At 40.3% G+C, this 18,697-nt stretch overlaps 1 protein-coding gene across 15 annotated transcripts in view; it reads left to right on the plus strand.

Moving 5' to 3' along the window:
- Positions 1 to 18,697, plus strand: part of UNC13B (unc-13 homolog B) — a 205,960-nt gene that overhangs the window by 105,186 nt on the left and 82,077 nt on the right. For 8 of the 15 annotated variants that reach the window (XM_033085072.1, XM_033085076.1, XM_033085073.1 and 5 more), the window contains one exon: positions 15,952 to 15,998. In XM_033085072.1, coding sequence (XP_032940963.1) covers positions 15,952 to 15,998 — 47 coding nt within the window. Of the gene's footprint in view, positions 1 to 210; positions 1,565 to 1,626; positions 4,778 to 9,520; positions 9,544 to 15,951; positions 15,999 to 18,697 lie in introns of those variants that run through there. The other 7 variants (XM_033085066.2, XM_042780182.1, XM_042780184.1 and 4 more) reach the window with 5 other exon arrangements.

The following is an 18,697-nucleotide window of genomic DNA, read 5'->3' on the forward strand; positions in this document are numbered from 1 at the left end:
GTCCACGTGTTCTGCTCTGGCCTTCTTCCCAGCTTTGGAGGAAACAGTTTCTGTCCTCCGTGGGGAAAGATGGAAAGGTACTGCTGGTATTTGATGGAATCAAAGATGTGCTTTTGAAAATCTGCAAAGAAGTAGATATTCTTGTGTGTGTAAATCTGCAAAGAAGTAGATATTCTTGTGTGTGTGCGTATATATATATATATGCATATACACATATACACCTCAACATACATATATACATATGCTACAATCACTATATATAAGTAAAAATGACAGCATTGTACTGTTTGCACTGAGCTACCAGCTTTGGAATCTTGCAAGTAAGTATTCAGCAGGAAAAAAGTGATTTCTGTAAAAAACTGCTGCTCTTGAATGTTGTAGCAGACAAAGGAAGTGAGAGCAAGCTCTGTCTTGAATTGATCTTTTTTTTTTAAACTAAAGTGATCATTATGCCTCTGTGGTGCCTTGAAAGCTGCATAAAGAAGGAAACATGATAAAGACAGAGCTTTCTGAGGGAAACCTTGCACAAGCATATGTAGGCTTTTCTCCTAGCACTTGGAGTTCAATATGCTGGATAGTATTTGAAATGAGCATTTCTGTGTGCTACCCTCAAGCAACATGTATAGGGAGCCACAACCATGGAGCTCTCTCTCTTGGCTGCCATTGAATCCAATTGCTTGCTCTCCAAGGGTTCATTTCTTACAACTGGTACAGAAGTGATTTTTTGATGTTAAGCATCAGTTACCTACTCAAGTGAAAGTGGCTGAACTGTGTAAGTGGTGGAGGAAGAGTGTCTGAGAAAATATTCCTTATGTCGGCCTTGTTATATGAGGAAATAGATGAAAAAGAAAAGCCCAAAAAATCCCAACTGATTTTTCTGGACCAATGGCCTGAAAATTCTAGAAAATGAAAACTTACTTTCTTTAAAGAAACTGACAATCAATCTCAGAGATTTGTTTAGCCCAAAAAAGAGCAGGTATTGCATTTGGTATGGGAGTTCAGTGGAAATGCTTGATGATGGGACTTAAACCTGAAGCACAGATGCAACCTCTTTTATAGCATATTAATTAAGCTCTTATTATAGAGATTGGTATTTACAATGCTGCTTCCTCCAGATCAAAAAAACACTATCTCCCTTCCTACCCACAAAGTGAAACAATAAAAATGAAAGTCATTTACCATAGGCCTTAAATAAAAAAAGAATATGAGACGGAATACGTACTTCAGGCAGCAAGTCCAAACTGAATCTTCAAATACACTTGTGTTCTCCAGTCACCTTGCCTCCAGGAGGATCCTACGTGGGTCTCGTGTGCCTTACTCACTAGAGGAAAAAACTGATTGTATGTTGCTTATTAAGTATGGCAGTAAAAGCACGTGGAAGTTTAAAATAGTTAACATTATGGAATTTTTTGTTTTTATTTTGCTCATTACAGAGAGGATTTAAATCTGGGAAAATAATCAACTGCAAAATCTCCATAGCTGGAGTAGAAGTGACATGCAGAAGCTTCATGCTGTCAGCTCAGCCTGTTTGTGCATATGCTGAGTGTGGCATATTTAACTGCAGGTTAGCTTGGAGCTTGCAAGCTTTGAGGGTTTTTTTGTTTGGTTCATTTTTTGGATTTTTTTTTTCTGCTTCGTAGCAAAATATTAAGATGAAAATACTAAAATAGCAGAAAGGTTTTACTCCTAAAATCTGTCATCCAGTCTTCTTGCCACTTTACATCACTTTGTGTAATTCCTGTGGGCTAGCTGGTACTGCGCCAAGTTAAATTAGATTTCTGCTTTGGTTTGAAGAAAGAAATGATGAAGATTGTGAACTTGAAAGAGAGGAAATGTGCAAGGATAGAATTTCTAATGTCAGAATTCTGTATCTGAGGGGTAATTAAGTCACACAGTGCACAATTGCCAGAAGCTCAAGCTTGAGAGTAATTCGCAAACCTGGTAGAAAAAAAGACCATAGAATTGCTTTTTGAATGTGACCCTTTTTTTTGCTCTGTTGAATTGAAGAGGGAGTGAGGAACACTTATTCCAAGAAGAACCTGATTTGGGGAGGTGGCCAAAACCAAGACAATGTCTGTATACTTTAAATAACACATCCTCTTTCTGTCTGATTTTATGTGTATGCTGGTTTTAGGTTTTTGGGGGTTTATTATTCTTCTTCTTAAGTTACCTTGGATATTTCTATTTGAACCAAACTGTAATGTTTTTTTCCCCTCTTTTGGTAGCTGCCTCATGACAGAATAAAAACTGGATGCAAGTTGTGCATTGGGAAGTGATTGATGTGTGCTTGTGCAGCTTGTAGCACTATGAGAAACACAGGTGCAGCTGATGATGTTTGCTAGAAGTAGATTGAAAAAGCAAGAAAATGAAATTTCACTTCTGCACAGAAAACCTGTTGTAAAACTGCAGGGCAGGAGGCAATTCCGGAAGCAAAAGCTCCATTTGTTTCTGCGGGACAAAATGAAGAGGCTTCTCCAAGGCCCGGTAGATGATAATTCAAACCATGCACATCGCTGCCAGCTCTCCCCGGTGGAGATTGAATCAGACATGTTTGTTTGTGGAATCAAGAGGAGCTCTCCAAGCACTGAGTTTTCCATGGCTGGAGGAGACTTTCATCAGGATGGAGGACATGATTCCAAGGGAGTGAGTGAAGTGTGTGTTGGTGAGGTGGAACTGAACTGGGGTGGCTATGTGAAAATACCATGTTCAGTTCAGCAGAACAAGAAGGACTTGCAGGGGAGTTCTTCTGATGGTATCACTCGGAGCTCCTCTGAAGTAAAGGGTAGAGTGTCTGAGGGGCAGGACCTTTCTTCCTTGAGCATTACCATGAGCTGGAGGGATGCAGCTGAAAGGCAAGGGTGCTTTCCTCAGGAAAAGACCATTGCATACAAGAGTCGAAGAAGGCAGTCGAGAGACCGGTCTGCTGATGTGGTTGATTACATTGTTAAAGAGCTACAGGGAATAAGTCGAATCCAGACAGAGATTGCGGAGCTCCGTCAGCACCTCACCTTGATAAAAGGCTCTGTGGATGAAGTCTCCAGCTGTGTGGACACAGTCTTGAGTGAAATAGAGGGCCTGCAAGGTGGCTCCAGTGGCAAAACCCAGGGTATGCATGCTCGAGAGCCAAGAAGGGAGGTACAAAAGGAAGAACCAGTATTGTATTTTTATGGCATCCCTGAGAAAGATGGTGAAAACACAGTAGAGCTGATCTGCAGCCTTTTGTCTGAATATCACTGTTTCAATGGTATTCAGTGCAGTAAGTATATAAAAGATGCTTATAGGTCAGATATTGGTACTGGCAAGCCATTAATGCCGAGACCAGCAGTTGTGAAACTCGTGAGTTGTGAACAGAGAGACTTTATTTTACAGAAGTCTGTCCTTCTGCAGAACTCAGGGGTCCGAGTTGCTGCCAGTGAGGAGCAAAAGCGGCAGAATGGACAGAGAGGCCAGAAAACAGATTCAGTCTCTTCGCAGTCTGGCTTCAAGAAAAATAATCAGAACTCGATAAATCCTGATGGAGCTCAGAGAACTGATGAAATTGAGCACCTTCAGACAGACTCATGCCAGGTTAAGTATAAAAGCACAAGTAGGAAAGCACAGTGTACAGGGGAGAGACTTGATTCTGTGCCGAAGTCAGACTTGACCAAGAAAGACACCTTGATACCTGAAAGTGGAAAGGAAGCAGAGACAATAAGCTGCAGTGAGCAGCTTTCAGATGACAGGGACATTTCCCAGGCCCTTGCTGAACCTCCAGAGGCAATCAATTCACCTAAATCAGGTGATGGAAGTCACTGCTGCTCATCTGACTCTTCGGGCCATGCAAGCCAGATGTGTGCTTCAAGTAATGGTAGTGAGCAGAGGCTCGACACTAGAAGCGTCACTGAGAATTCTTCTTCTCTTCTAGAAAAAGATGAGGGGATAAACACAGAAGAAATTGAAACAGACTATGATAACTCTTGCAAATTTACCAGTGCAGAGAAAGGTGATGTTCAAAGAGAAGATGTTTCTAGTGGGGTGACAACCATTAGCTATGACCATACAACAGATGAAATGGCTGACAGTAGTGACAGCTTGAAAGATATGATCCAAATGGACCTGAATGATCAAGATCCAACTGATCAGGTTTTTAGGGATGTCCTGGAAAATTCCCAGTATTTCCTTGATCACTCCCGGGACAACATTGATCTTGTAGACATGAAGTTTTACACTAATAAGCTTGGGAAAGCTATTCACCACTTCAGGTCTGCTCTGCAGGTGGTGTTCCATAAACTGGAGACAAGTGATTCTGAGATCCTTTTGGAAAACGATAGTGGCTTACAGATGGATGATGACAACACGCTTATGCTGACCAGTTCAGGTATGGGTGGCAGCTCTGACTACTTTGCAGAAACCCCTCCTAGTCAGTCCTCTGAGAGCCAGGCAAACGCAAATGTCAACAGTGAAGCATCTGCTCAGATGCAATTTGCTCCTTGCAGTCTTTCCTCTGTTTCGCATGAGCATCCTCTTTCCAGTGTGATGCCATCATCTGACTCTGAAATCCCTACTGGGCAGCAGTTACCTCCTGGGGAGCTTGAAGAAGATGGGAACCATCCACCTGAGCCAGCAAAGGAGTGCAGGCCCATGAGCCTTGACAAAGTGTGTGCAGAGACCATCTACCTGAACAAATGCATCAACAATTTCAAAAATGTGCTGAGGGAAAAGAGACAAATGCGTAGGAGACTCTTAAAAGAATTAGCACAGGAGGGAAACTGGATTTCTGCTGAGGAGACAAATTCAGGTAAAATGAAAAAAATGTTTTTAAGGAGATATCAAAATCTGGTATTTGTGCAGCCAGCGGCCAACACTTCATTCTATGGGTGAACTGTGAACATTCTGTGAGTTTATTAAAAGTTGTGAGCAAATAGTTACAAAGACCAGTACATGCATTCTACAACAGTACTGACAAAACCCTCTAAAATTTACTGTGTAACTCACTGAAATGCCAGTTAACAAGCTTCACCTTTTTTTTTTCTTTGAGAGAGGGAGATTTTCAGTGCTTCTTCAAAATAGCAGGTGTTAAGGTTTTTCGTCATAATTCGTGACTTAGTTTCTTGTTAAATATAATAGCTAAGACATGTGATAACAAAGTGTGCATTTGAGCTATAAGTAGCCAGATTTGCAGTTTTGTGAGTTGAGTGGATCTAGACTTTGACTCTGTCACAAAGTGGGAGTTCTTAGTGTTTAATCACTGCTTGATGTTATCTTAGTAGAGGCTTTAAAAAAATAATAAATAGTAATAATAATAATAGTTTGTCCATGAGATGGAAATATTTCTGTTTCTTGGGAACTACACCCCTTATTTCCAGCACGGAGTTTGAAATGTGTGACCATAGCATATGTGATCTGATACAGTGGTGGAGCAGTGTTCCTAAACCATTTCCTGAGGCTGTGGGAGATAGAGCTGACTGATATCTTTTGACGGGACATGTTTTGACAGCCGTGGTTTGGTAAAACAGAACCTAAAGTGGAAGTGTAGGTCCATCTTCCCCCTTCTGCAGGCAGTGAGAAGGCTTTCCCAGTGTCATCTCTGTGAGTCACTACACAGTTAAGGAAAGAGACTTTGGTTCAAGAGTGGAAGTTATTTTAACTACAGATTGAAGTCTTCATGTAGTTGCTGTGTTCTTCCTTGTATTAAATACGGTGTTCACTCCTCTTGCAATCATGAAAGAAGGATCAGGGGGCTCCTCTCCCCACTGAAGGAGTCATATAATGAAGGAGTGCTTTTGCAGTGACTTTGCTTTCACTGTGAAGAAACAATCTGTCAACCTGTATTTGATTTCTGTACCAGTCGTCTTCTCTGTTACGCTGATTATAAAGCTGGTAATCAGCTCTCTGCTTTCTTATGTTATACAGGGTCTTTAGTATAGAGTTGGCTCAAACAATAAGTTTTTAATGAGGGAAATGCTGGGATTTTTTAGTAGGCTTGGCACAGTTTTGTTGGTTTTTTTTGTTTTCGTTGGTTGTTTGTTATATTTTTCCTTTTTTTTCTTTTTTTTCTTTTTTTTGTTGTCGTTGCTGTTGTTGTTTTTTGTTTTTGTTTTTTTTGGTAGTGTATGTGGGGTGCTCAAGTTCTGGACATACATCCTAATTTTAGAACCTGAGGGAACAGACAGTGGTTTGGATTAGCATGTGCCACAGTGCAGCAGAAGCACTGAAAATAGCTTGTTTCTGAATGTGAGAGGAGGCTGCTCATCTCAGCAGAGTTTGAGCAGCACAGGCATGTTCACAAGGCAAGAAATAGCCAAAACAATTGAGGAGAGGAGGAACAGAGCTGAGCTTTGTACCTTAGATCTGGCTCCAGGGTGAGTTGGGATTTCTCATCCTCCCTGGTTCAGTTCTCTTGAACATCTTCCAGTGATGTGACAGAAAGTTGTGTGCCACTCCCATAAAGGTAGATTTGGCAGTTGAAGCCATAAAAATAAGAGTGTGATGAAGTCACAATGTGGGAAATGTGCTCTGAGAGACAGGAGGAGTCAAAGTGGAAGAAAGCGGCTGAAGGATAAGAAAAGCAACCTTTGGGAAAAAGCCCCAGAGATGCCAGGAAGCAACGTAGCCCAGACTCTGACGGCTAGACAGGAAAAGAGTTGGAACTAGATGATCTTTAAGGTTCCTTCCAACACAAAATAATACGTGATTCTGTGACTCTCTGAAAAAGTGTTGTTTTGGGATGTGTTTTTCAAGAATGAGAAGCTGCAGTTTTATGTCCTGTTTCAGTGTACTCAAGTTTGAGCCAAGCTTTTATTTTCTTTATTTTCTTCATAGCTAGAATGCAATGAAACGTTGTTGGTTTGCTTTTTTTCCCAGCTATAGATGAGTGTTTGTGTCTTACTTTAAAAATGTAATTTGTTTTAAATAGCCTTTTCAGTTCCCAAATAAGGTCTAGTGAAAACCCAGCTGTTTTTTGGCTCTGAACATGAGCCTCACATTTGCTCAAAAGTTCAGTTCAAGGTATTTTCTTAAATGTGTTTGGCAGCAGCCTCCAGCAAAGGAATGGAAGAGAAGTTTGAAGGTGTTGGTAAATATGCATGTTTTGGTGAATCAGAGATGATGCACTGGCATAAAGGTTTAAATTATTTATAGTTGAACACAGATGCAAATTACCGGAAGAACTTGGAACTTGGCAGATGCATATAAATAATTGCTGTTTTTTTTTGAAAGTCGAAAGAAAAAAGATAAAATACCCCCTGAAAATCTGAGGAAGCTTTTAAAGTTTAAATTTGAGCAAAAGCAAAAAAAAAAGTGTAAGTGAAGAGGATGATAGTTTGAATTTCTTTAAAGTAAAGCCCTGAAATGCTAGAGATTTTATGAGATTTAAGGTGACTGCTCAAAAGTGAAATGGTGAAAGATGATCAGGGTTTAGCCAAGTTAGTCACCACTGATGAAGCTGTGAGTGCACATGGTGTAGTGAGACACAAGATTTTAAATCTGCATCTGCAGTTACTCAGAGCTTTGCCAAATTTTGCATTTGGCCTGAAACTGTCCCTAACAGCCTTAAATTGATGTGGCTCAGAAATCAAAGATGAATATGGATTTTAAGCCAAAATGGTTTTTTGTGGGTTTTTTTTTCTTTTTTAAATTATAAAAAAATTAGTCTAATGCAAGATTTATTGCTTTTGTTTGTATAAAAATAAGTTTGACCTATATTTGAGAAGCTCTAGTGCCCTGAGGTCTTAAAATTTGGCAGTGCTAGCCTGTGTCAAGGAATTTTCTGTGGAAAATCAGCCTCAAATGAGCGGAGTGAATACGCTTTTGAAAAATGTTTAGCTTGCATATGCTCACTGGTAGCTTGCTACTGTTGAGCTGTTGCATTGCCAGAGACTCCATCTGTCCTCAGTGTTTTCCAGCTGGGGGCTACAAGCAGGGCTTCCCTGCACAAAGTGACTGAGAGCCACAGGAGACCTGAGGGGGGACGTGAGTCCAGGTCTGTCACATCTTCTGCACTTCAGGATTCCACAGGAGAGGCCAGGAAAGGAGTAGAGTTCAAACGCAAGGGAATTAAAAACCCAGGAATGAGGGATGCCTGGATCTGCCTGAGACACACTGACACCACCCCAGGGACCAAGTCAGGAGAGATTTGGCTTGGGTTGGAAGGGCTTGGGGTGACTGTGTAAAAGGGACAAAACTAAAGGACTTGATGTGGAATTGTGTCTGTCTAGGTGAGAAGATTTTACTTAATTGAAAAGGCAGGAATAAGGTATAGAAAATAACTTCAGTGGAGGACAGTCAGAAGAGTCCATGCCCAACAAAACATGTTCCCATCTGGGTCTGGAAGGGACTCCAAGTTTCCTCAGTTGCTCCAGGTCAGCTGGTCTGTGCAGGGCAGGCTGCCAAAACACAGCACTTGTGCCACGCTGGTGGTTGAACCATCCTGCTGCTTGTGATTTCTCCTCCATTAGCTCCAAAGGGAAAGCCTGCTGGGTGGTCCAGAGGCTTTCTTCCCTAATGAGCATCCCATGCAGGCGTGTCTTAAGGTGGAAAATGGGAATTTTATTTTAGCTACAATCCAGCACTTCGTTTGCTAAAGTAATTTGACTTCTCCTTAGCGATTGAGTTAAAATAGCTTCTCTATTTTCCTGTCTTAGTTGATTGCATGTCTGTAATTACACCCATATAGACAGTAACTTGAAAAACTATTTTTGCATTTATACCAATTTGAGTGTCTCCTGTTGCCATGAAGATATTCCTTCCCCTCCATCTTTCATACACAAATGAGTAATAGGATTCTTCTGTGCAGATAGAGAATTATCTGATTGGAAGACTTAAAAAATATCATGTCTGTACCGGAAGTTTTGAGTATGACTCTCATGTAACTTTACTAGCCTTGAAATTGCCTATCCATAAACATGAGATTTAGTGTAGGAGGTTTCTGATTTTTTTTTTTTTTCTCAGAGGAAAATTGCCTAGATGTATAAACCCAGAAAATATCTCTCTGCATTATGATATTTGCAAAAGCAAAATGTGTTCCGTGGGAGCTGCCAGTTTCCTCATACTGGGCAAAATGTACAGGGAGTGAGGAGGGGAGCAGGAGGGATGTTTCAGATGCAGGGATGCAGGCAGTGAATGCAGTCTGGGGGAGAGGGGAACAAATTTGTTTCTCCTTATATAAATACAGGGTTTTTTCCTGTATGATAAACAACAGCTCCAATTCTGTGTTAAGTTTACTTAAAATTCTTCAGTTAATGAAACAGGAACAATAACTCTAAAAAGAGCTCTCAAAAGCATATGTTTTAATTCATGTGCAGTTATGGATGAAATTTGACAAGTTTAACTTGAAGTTGTCTGTTAGAGATTAATTGTCTAGGTGCATGTCCCAGGAAGCACACGGGAAAACTCTGCTGCACAAACGTGTTATAAACTTGTGGCAAACCTTTACCCCAATTTCTGTAAAAACCATTTTACAGAACTCATGGCAGAAATCCGGTCTACTAACTTTTGTTCCTCTCCTTCTTCTTTTTTTTTTTTTTCCCTTCCTTTCTTTCAGAAGGAGGTAGAGGAGAGCTCCAGGTTGTACATGTTGTCCCTTGTAACCAGCATCTCTTTCTGAAACCCCTGCGTGTGCATGTCCTGTCTTCCTGTAGCCACTTGCTGCTGCTGAGGCACTGGGATTGTTTAGCATGTCGTGGTTGTCTGAGTCATTGTTAATGCTGTGTGTGAGTTAAGAGTCTGTTCAGTGCCTATGACCTTGTACAAAGAGGAAAACATGAATGCTTGGAGTGATCTCCTCTCTTGGGTGCTCTGTGGGGTGTGTGTGATGTGCACAGGCGCCGCATTAGCAGAGGACAAGTTGTTCATCTTGCTTTTCCAGTCTTCCTCTTTATGAATCTTGTTTAAACTTAGTATTTCCTAATTTTTCTTCAGTTACATTATTTCATTTCATCTTTCTCTGGCTCGTCCACTTTCATGCATTTGAAGTCTAAAAATACACTTGTGGGCTGTAGTAGTGAGCTTATTCAAACCTGGGTGCTGAAAGATGTCTGCTGCAGGTCCCATGCCTTTTTAGGTGGTCACTTTGCTTTGAGCAGGGCCCTGTGCCCCATGAGAAGGGCAGAACTTTTTCCTTAATACATACAGTTACTGTATTTCTGGTCATGGACTGGCTACCTCTCTGCCCATTATCCTGTGGGCAACAGGTAGCTCTTTCCTCCCAGGAGGATCTGCAGAATTGTTTTGTAGACTGCTGTGTGCTTTGTCAACAATTGTGTTAGCAACTGTATCTCATGTAGAGAAATTACTGGCTTTTGGATTCTCAGCTGTTTTATTTTCATGACTCTGTGCTATGTGTATTCAGTGCCTGCTGTGCTTCCCTCTCTCCCGTAGCTGTATAAATGAGGCAAAACTGGCGTCTGGGAGAAGCTGAACCTTGCATGGATTTTGGCCTTCCATGCAGATGTTGTCCCTTGAGTCTGATGAATTTGCGTTCCTAAGCTTTATTGACTCATGTATCAGAAGTTTTGTTTCTTTATTACTTGTAAATATCTGTCAATTAATGCTTTTTCAGGAATGCAGAGATACCTGGTGTCAAATATTGATGTTAAATTCTGTCCCCTTTTGGCTTTGGTACAAAACCACTGTAACCTGCTTTAAACTGTTCATCTGGCAGCTGGAAGGGTGGTACTGGATGATACATCAGTTGGAAGGAGCTTCCTTTGGGGCTCTTCAGCCCTTAATTAAATAGATGCTGTTGCAGAATACAGAATGAATTTAAAATAATCCCTTGACTTGTTGAAGCTTTGGATTCCACGTAAAATACAACATGCTTGAGTGAATGAAGACATTGAACCACAAGACTGACTTGTTTAATTGGGAAGATTTAGTTCAGTCTGACTCTGTTAATGCCACTGAAGAAATGCTCTAATTAGGCATGACCAGAAGTTTAATTTAGTCAGTGAAACAGTTGCTCCTTGTTTTAGCCTGATTCAGATTAACCTATATCTAACTGAGGGTTTTGAGGTTTAATAATAAAACATGGTATTTGAAAACAAGTTAGGATGATTTTCAAAACAAATAAGAAGTCATTATTGATTTTTTTATCTGTTTAAATAAAGCAGCATAAAGCAGCTTTACATGTTTTACATCTGTTTTACATTTTAAGAGGATAATGTGCTAGATACAGTACTTAAATGTGATGGAAAATTGCATTCTTAGGAAGCCTTTTATGTGGAGAGCTAGATTTATATGGAGGGCTAACAGATCTGTGGATGTTCTTCCTTTCCCTTGTGCTGATCCAGATTTTGTGATTTCTTACTTTATTTCTTTTTTTGCCCCTTGTCTGTTTTATGGACTTTTGCTTCTACAGAAGTGCATATTTATTTGTTCTGTCTATTAAAGCGTCTTCTTTTGTATGAGAGAATTTGCAAAATTTTAAAATTGTGTCTTTGTTAAATGACTTCTCAAGTTACTTTTGCGCCCAGCTGCTGCTTTTTCTGAGTAAGCAAAACTCCTGTTGTTTCCCTTTTTAGGCCTCACCAAACACTGCTTTCCCTATGACTGAATACTTTGCCTTAAGTGACTATGTCTGTTGCCTTGTTTAATCCAGGGCCTTAAATTTATGCCACTCTGTCACTGACATAGTTTTTCTAACTGGTTTTTGCTTGATAAGAAACTTTAATGACTTGGAGAAGACCTTTCAGCAGCTGGTTATGATATGCTTTACTGTGAGTGAATATGCTGCAGTACTAGGGGTGACAAGCACTTCCCCATTTGAGAGTATTTGTTGGACAGTAGGTATAAAAATGTCATCCACTGGCACCAGACATTAAAAAAAAAATCAAATAAGGATGTGATGGCCTGTTTTGTTTACATGTTTGTTTCTCCATTGTTTCAGTGTTCCCGTATGTGCTTACTGGCAATTAAAAAAAAAAAAATAAACTCAGATTCAGTCTGAGTGGCTGCTTTTAAGGAAAGATCAAATGACAGAGCTGTGCAGAGAAGGCCATAAGCCAGCAAAACACTTTCTGTGACATGCAGCGTGTGCATGGATGATAGGGTGTTAAATGTGTCTGCTTTCCCTTTGCCTTCCCATTTGTCCTTGGGAAGGACAGTGCTAAAAACTCTCACAGTTGTTGCTATGCTCTTCTCACCTGCTTGTTGTTTCTGCTGCTTGCCCAGGCTCTGACCAGCTCAGGCTGCTGCCTTGGGCTGAACTTGAAGAGATGCATGTCTGGTGGCAAGTCCCAGGGCTGTAGGACAAGGCTGTGTCCTGGCACAAGTGCTGCCTCTGGAGAGTTGGAAACTCCCTGCCTGCGGCAAATACATCTGGATGGACAATATTGGTGTTTACTTTCTTTAAATGAGGAGGAATATGTGAAGAGTTCTTACTCCTAAGTGCGGTGCAAACTGTGGATTCCTTTGTTTAGCTGACACTGCTGGAGATGTCATAAACCCCCTTGCCAGTATATGTAGCCAATACAGCCTCTGTTTCTTCCACTACATGTGTCAGTACAAGGAGGGACTGCAGAGGACTTCATAGTGACTGCCACTCTGTGATATTATCCCATTTCCTTTTATATAAATCTCCCAATTTCATTCTCTAGAGCTGCTATGGTGTGGTATCTGCTTCTCCTTTTGAAAGGCTTCTACAGAGCTGTTGGGAGACACCTTTGAGTTTTCATCCTCTGTTTAGCTGCAGTTCTTCTCCCATTCACCTGCCTGCTGAACAAACACAGGAAAAGGTTCTTTTAGCCAGAGTAAGCAAGATGTTTTGTTCTTCTCCTTATAGGATTGTGTTTGCATCCTCCAGCTGCTTTTGCCATTTTCCTTTGGGGTTTCTTTTTTTTTTTTCACTTTGATGCAGAATAAAAATATTTTATATGCTTTTCTGAAGGAATCTTGCCAGCATAGTACAAAGGTATTTATGTCTTTACTTCTGTGGAGACATTTTATTGGACATACTCTATGGATTATGTTCTCTTCCTACCTGGCTGAATCATAGAGGTATATGGTCAGTATGATGACTAGAGCTCAAATCCATTGTTTCATGTTTTTCTCCACTGAGGAACACCTCGTATGCAGTCAAATTCATGGCAGCCTTTGGGGCTTTTACCTTACCATTTTTTCTATATTTAATCCTCCATTGTTTCAGTATTTACTGCTGTCAGTTCTTTCTACTGGACCTGTGAGTTCAGTGTCAATAATTTTCGGCTTTGTCATTTCCAGATTTTATCAGCAGATCCTACTTACTCCCACTAGCTTCCTTATTGCGTTGTCCATGGCTGGCTCAGTTACAGTTACTTGTTTATCCACCTGAAAGCTCCTTCCTCCTCCTCAGCTTATCCGGCCTTTATTAACGTCACATGGCACTGCATCAAAAGGGTTTTTTTGAAATTAAGATTCAGTTCATCATTCAGTTTATGGTTAGAGAAAAATGGTTGCTTTGTGAAACAAAACCAGAATGTTTGCAGAATTGGTTGTGCCTCTGTTATATTTATTCCTGTTTTTCAATAGCCTCCAACTTAATTATTTCCTTCGTGTTTGCTCAGAACCTTTTCAAGCTTTTGAAGCCAGTAATGGTCCTACACTAATCTGGATCACATTTCCCTCCTCCACACACATACTTTAACTGTGGGTACTGCATTGGCTCTTCTACAGTCTCAAGGCATCAGCCCTCATTTGATGGATGTCAGGTGCTGGTTCTCTTGGCATTTTCTCAGGGAGAAGGCTGCCTGGAGCAAATTAGCTCTTTACTTTGCTTTCAGCAGGTGATAACTCCTGCTTTCACACAGCCATCGCCTGCTTTGGCCCTGCATCAATATTGCCACTTACTGAAAGCTCTTTCTTTTGTTTTGTGCTGTTATGCCCAGATGATTTTCAATCTTGACCTCAAAGAAGCTCTGCCTTTTGTTTCTATTTGCATGTCTGAAAGGCTTGGTAAAAATAAATTATATTTTTGCTCATTTATTTTAATTATCTGGAACGCCTGGCAAATTTTACTTAGCATATCACAAATCTGGGACATGATGTAGGTTTGTTTCCTGATCATAGTTCCTGCCCTCCCCACATCCACATTCCTGGCTGTTCTCTGTTGACCCTATTGCCTGTAGGAGATTGCTTATCTAGGTAACAGCTTTGCCTATATCTTTCCTTCTTCCTCTTTCCCAGATTCTTGATGCTCTCCAGTCTGCAGTGAACACGCTGTTTGTGGTCTTTTAATGTCTCAAATATTAACCACTTATATTTTATTCTCATGTAAAATGATTGAAAACTTTGTTATTATTGACTCCTTCTGCCAAGTTTGTGTTTGTCATTCTCTGTCATTCAGCACAGCTGAGCCATTGGTGTCAGGCTCAGTCCACTATGAAACCTTTGTCCATTTTGGTGTTGCTTTCTAAACACAGCTCTAAACACTTGTTCAGGTGCAAAGGTTAGAGATGTGTGCTCAGAAGGATCTGGTTGTATTTTCTTTATGAAATCTCTCTTGACCAGCAATTGGTTCAGGTCCCTCTGCAAACAATACAGATTTCAGGCTGAGGGGTTTTGCTAGCAAGCCTTGTTGGAATGTGATGTGCTGCTGCAGCTGTGGGGAAACGTGCATGGTATTGGACTGTGGGTCTGGGCCCCTTCCTGCTCTGCTGGCCTGTCTGATCCTGTGCGTTCCATTATGGATAACATCATACTGTTCAGTCTGTTTAAATATAAAATTATAAACATTACTAATATGTAGTCTTTAAATCTGCAAGTTCCCTAATTTGTAGGACTCAAAATTACGGAGTTTGGACATTTTCTTCTGTTCAAGCTGATACCTCAAAGAGAACTCCTTTGGTTATTTCTGCTCTTCTTGGGAATCTTTCTCTGCACAGGTTAGGAAAAAGAAAAGACAAAAGAACTTTCATCTGGGGCTGTGTTCTTTTATCTTGCACAAAGTTGGATCTTATTTCCTGATTCAGTCTCCTTTACTTTGTTGACTCTCAGGTTGCGAGTTCCATGGCTGGAAATACTTTCTTTTTCACTGTGTGCAAGTTTGCAGCCTCCTTTTTTTTCTCTTGGGTAATGTGATTATCTGAGGTTGGAGTTTTAGCTGTTAGCATCCGTGACCTCCTTAGTCCTGTGTGAAAGCAGCATTTCTTTCAGGGAGTGCAGGAGAACATATGACCTGTGAGCTGAAACAAAGAGGTTTCCAGTTACACATAACCATTTTCTTCTTATCCAGAACCTGTTGTTTCTTCCAGGTACATTGCAAGTGTTCAAATACTTACCACTTCTAATTAGTCCACTCATGATATGCAGAGCAACAGAACATCTCTCTATAAATGTAGTCTAAATGTGAACATAAGAACATGGTTTGAATTAATAAATATGAATCCCACATTTGCAGTCTGTGGTGTTCTCTGTCACACTGTGGGATCCCAGTTGGCCTGCAGGTGGTGGCCCTTGTTTCATGCATGTTAGAAATCAAATACTTTTTAATAAATGAGTGAAGCTGTAATGGGACCTCTCTGCTTAGGAGACTAAAGACTCTTTGCATTTGGGCATGAGCAAAGCTCACAAGTGTTTGTACAGAGGTGCATGTCAGTCTGTCATTTGTGCATTTCATACAAGGGCTTTTAATTTATAACATCTACATTATGACCACATTCATGTTAAGTGGTGACCTGTAGTAACAGAACCTCTTCAATAACTGGAGTTGGAAAAAAATAAAAAGTTTGTCTTCAAGATTGCCTTTTGAATGAGGAGTTGCACTGAACAGGCTCTTCAGATTGCAGTCCTTCACTGTTCAATGAAATTACATAGTCTGTCTGTGTCTGTATGACTTAGCCTGGCATCTTGGTCACTGGAGGTGCTTGAACGAGTTTCTGTATGCATTTCCCTGCATGCAGTGTGGTCTGTTACCCTTTCTGCAGAACACAATACAGACACTTTTTCTGGTGTTGCTGGAAACTAATTTCATGGGTTTTTTTTATTCTTCTCCCACTTCAGGGCCAAGATGAGGCTGATCCATCAAAACCACCCTGGCTCAAAGGAGGGTAAGTGGTATTTTGAGACAGTTTTATCCCTATATTTATAATTAGAGTGCACTTTAGAGGTCTGCAGTTCATCTAAGTAAAAATAGTATTTATAATGTTTTTGATGAAATAATCAAATGGCCAGACCTCACTGACGGCCAGGCTGCTGCTGTATTTCAGTCTCTTCTTAAGCAGCTGGAGGTGGGATGTGCAGTTCTTCCCAACCTGTGGTTAAGAGCAAGACTGTAGTTACAATATATGATCTATAACTTTTTGGTGGTGAGTGCTTATGGCAGCAGTATTAAATAATTGCTATTGAGCACCTTAGAGTGTTCTGGATGAAATCCTTTCTCCTGGATCAGTCATTGGTGGCAGCAGAGAGGGGGGAAAAGTAGCTCTGAAAGAGTGCTGTATTTTTTGCTCTTAAAAGAAGAAGATAGGTTTGGAGAACTCTTCTGTATTTGCAACAATTCCTTGTAGAAGATAAAACTGCACTAACTCTAGAAATGATTGCAATTTGTGTTTTTGAAGCATTTCTCATCATGCTTGTTTTGCACAGATGAGAGTGAGCAGGTTGTGTGTTCTCTCCACAGAACACTACTTGCAGCAAATGAAGCAGACAAACTCTGATTGTAATTTCAGCACGACACTCTGTGGTAATAGGTGCCAGCGTAGCAGCTTCCCTGGGATCCTCTGGCAGGGAAAAGACAGTGACACATTTTACAGGTTATGTGCCTGGTACATGAGCAGGGCAATTCGGTTTGGCGGTGGGGCACCCATTAGGAGCTGTCAGTCAACAGCAGCAAGATTTACCCTGAAATCTCAGCCAGATGTTGGTTTGCTACACGCTTAATTCTCATACTACTGAAGGAAGCTTCCCTAGTAAAGCATGAAGTTAAATTGGAGGCTTCGTTATATGGCTTCCTGCGTTTGGAGTCATTGTTCTGTGGTGTTGATATTCCCATGAAGCGTCACCTGTGGATGCCTGGAGCTGCCTAGCAACCCCCTGCTTTTCCCAAGGAACCTGGGACTTAGTGAGGGGGCTGCTGAAGAACTGGCAATTTGCAGGAGCAGGAGGCAGTGATTTATTGTAACTGTAAACAGCATTTTCTCCTGCTTTAGCAAGGAGACAATGTACTCGGTTTATTGGTTCATGCACACCAAATTATTTCCTAGCCTGAAAGGTGGATACACGTGCAAGTCCTGAATTACTTAAACGTGTGTTGTGAATTCAAGGCACTGCTTACTCTAGTCTGTAATTTTTTTCTTTTCTATGCAAGATGCAGCTAAACAGTCTGGCTAATGTAGTTTTGGCAAAAGTTTGTCATACTCACTCATCCCATGCAAGGGATTCCCAGGGAAGGGATTGTGGATTGTAAACCTTTAATTCCACCCTTCACCACATTTTGGCTTATTAGACTCAAAGTGTATTAAAGCATTTATGTTGTTTTTTCAATGGAAAGATTAGAGTTGTGGTGTCCTTTGAAGAATATAGTCATTCTCTGTCATTGCAAACCACCTTACCTTACTTAGATTGTCTAGATTTAGTGGAAGCCTCTGTGTGATACAACTTGTATTAAAAGATGAATACATGCTTCAAGCAATTTTCATTTATAGTATAATGCAACAGGAGCTCCCTGTCTGTTATCACTGGCTTTGGAGATAACACTTCTAAAAAAAAGGTACAATTGGTATTATGGATCAGTCTCTGGGTGTAGTATCTCATACCTGTATCTTCTCTTTATTAGTGCAAATTATCTTCTCATACAGAAATGCTATTCACTCCTTAATACAGCTCTCCATAATAATGCTATAAATGTTACATCTGCTGCAGAGGAGAGTTATCCTGTTACATATAAAGCTACACTGCATATTTGAGGCACTGTCAATTCTTCTGTCTGTACAAACACTGATTTCATTAAGTGAGGTAGCAGTTGTGCTTGAATAAAGGGACTGAAGTAGCTGAAAATACAACACTTTTGAAAATCAGGGATTGTTGAATTTTTAAAATTAATATTAATAAGCTAAAAGCAGGTCATCTGGGTGTGTAACTGTGTAACTACTAGGACACCTCTCTTCAGTGACAATTACAAGCACCTTTCGAATACATTTGTCATTCTGGCTTACCACTGGTTCTCTCATAAACCTCAATCTATCAAAAACGTTTTGCAACAAACCAAGTTGTAACTAGACATGTTTCTCAAGCACAATAATTTATATAGGCTCATCTTGAATTTATAAAGCATGCAATTTTAATGTTCTTCTTCTTTCCTGGGAAATGTCAGAGTATCACAGTTTCTTTTCAATTAAATTAGAAAAAAAAAATTGAAATAATGTAGGAAAAAACTGTTAGCAGGAGCATTAACTCTGGAATTTTACTTGTCATCATTTTATTGCATCTTTTCAGGTTATACAGTCTCCCTTTCGATTTTATATATGCTTTCATAATTTGAGAGATTTAAACCAATCCTTGATGCAAAGCTCATCTATCAATTAGATGTGTTGTGGTTTAAGTAATCATGGGATTCTTTGCATCATCTGAGTAGTCTGCCATGACACCTATTTTACCCCAAAACAGTATCACCAGTATTGGAAAGGTTTTGTAACATAAAGGCAGCAGACAAATGTGGCAATATAAACATATTTCGTACTTCTTGATGTGGGTGAGATTTTTCTATACTAAGACAGAAGGGATTTTTGTAGTATGGCTCAGCCAAAAA

This window comes from Catharus ustulatus, chromosome Z (genome assembly GCF_009819885.2).
Source record: "Catharus ustulatus isolate bCatUst1 chromosome Z, bCatUst1.pri.v2, whole genome shotgun sequence".
Lineage (NCBI taxonomy): Eukaryota > Metazoa > Chordata > Aves > Passeriformes > Turdidae > Catharus > Catharus ustulatus.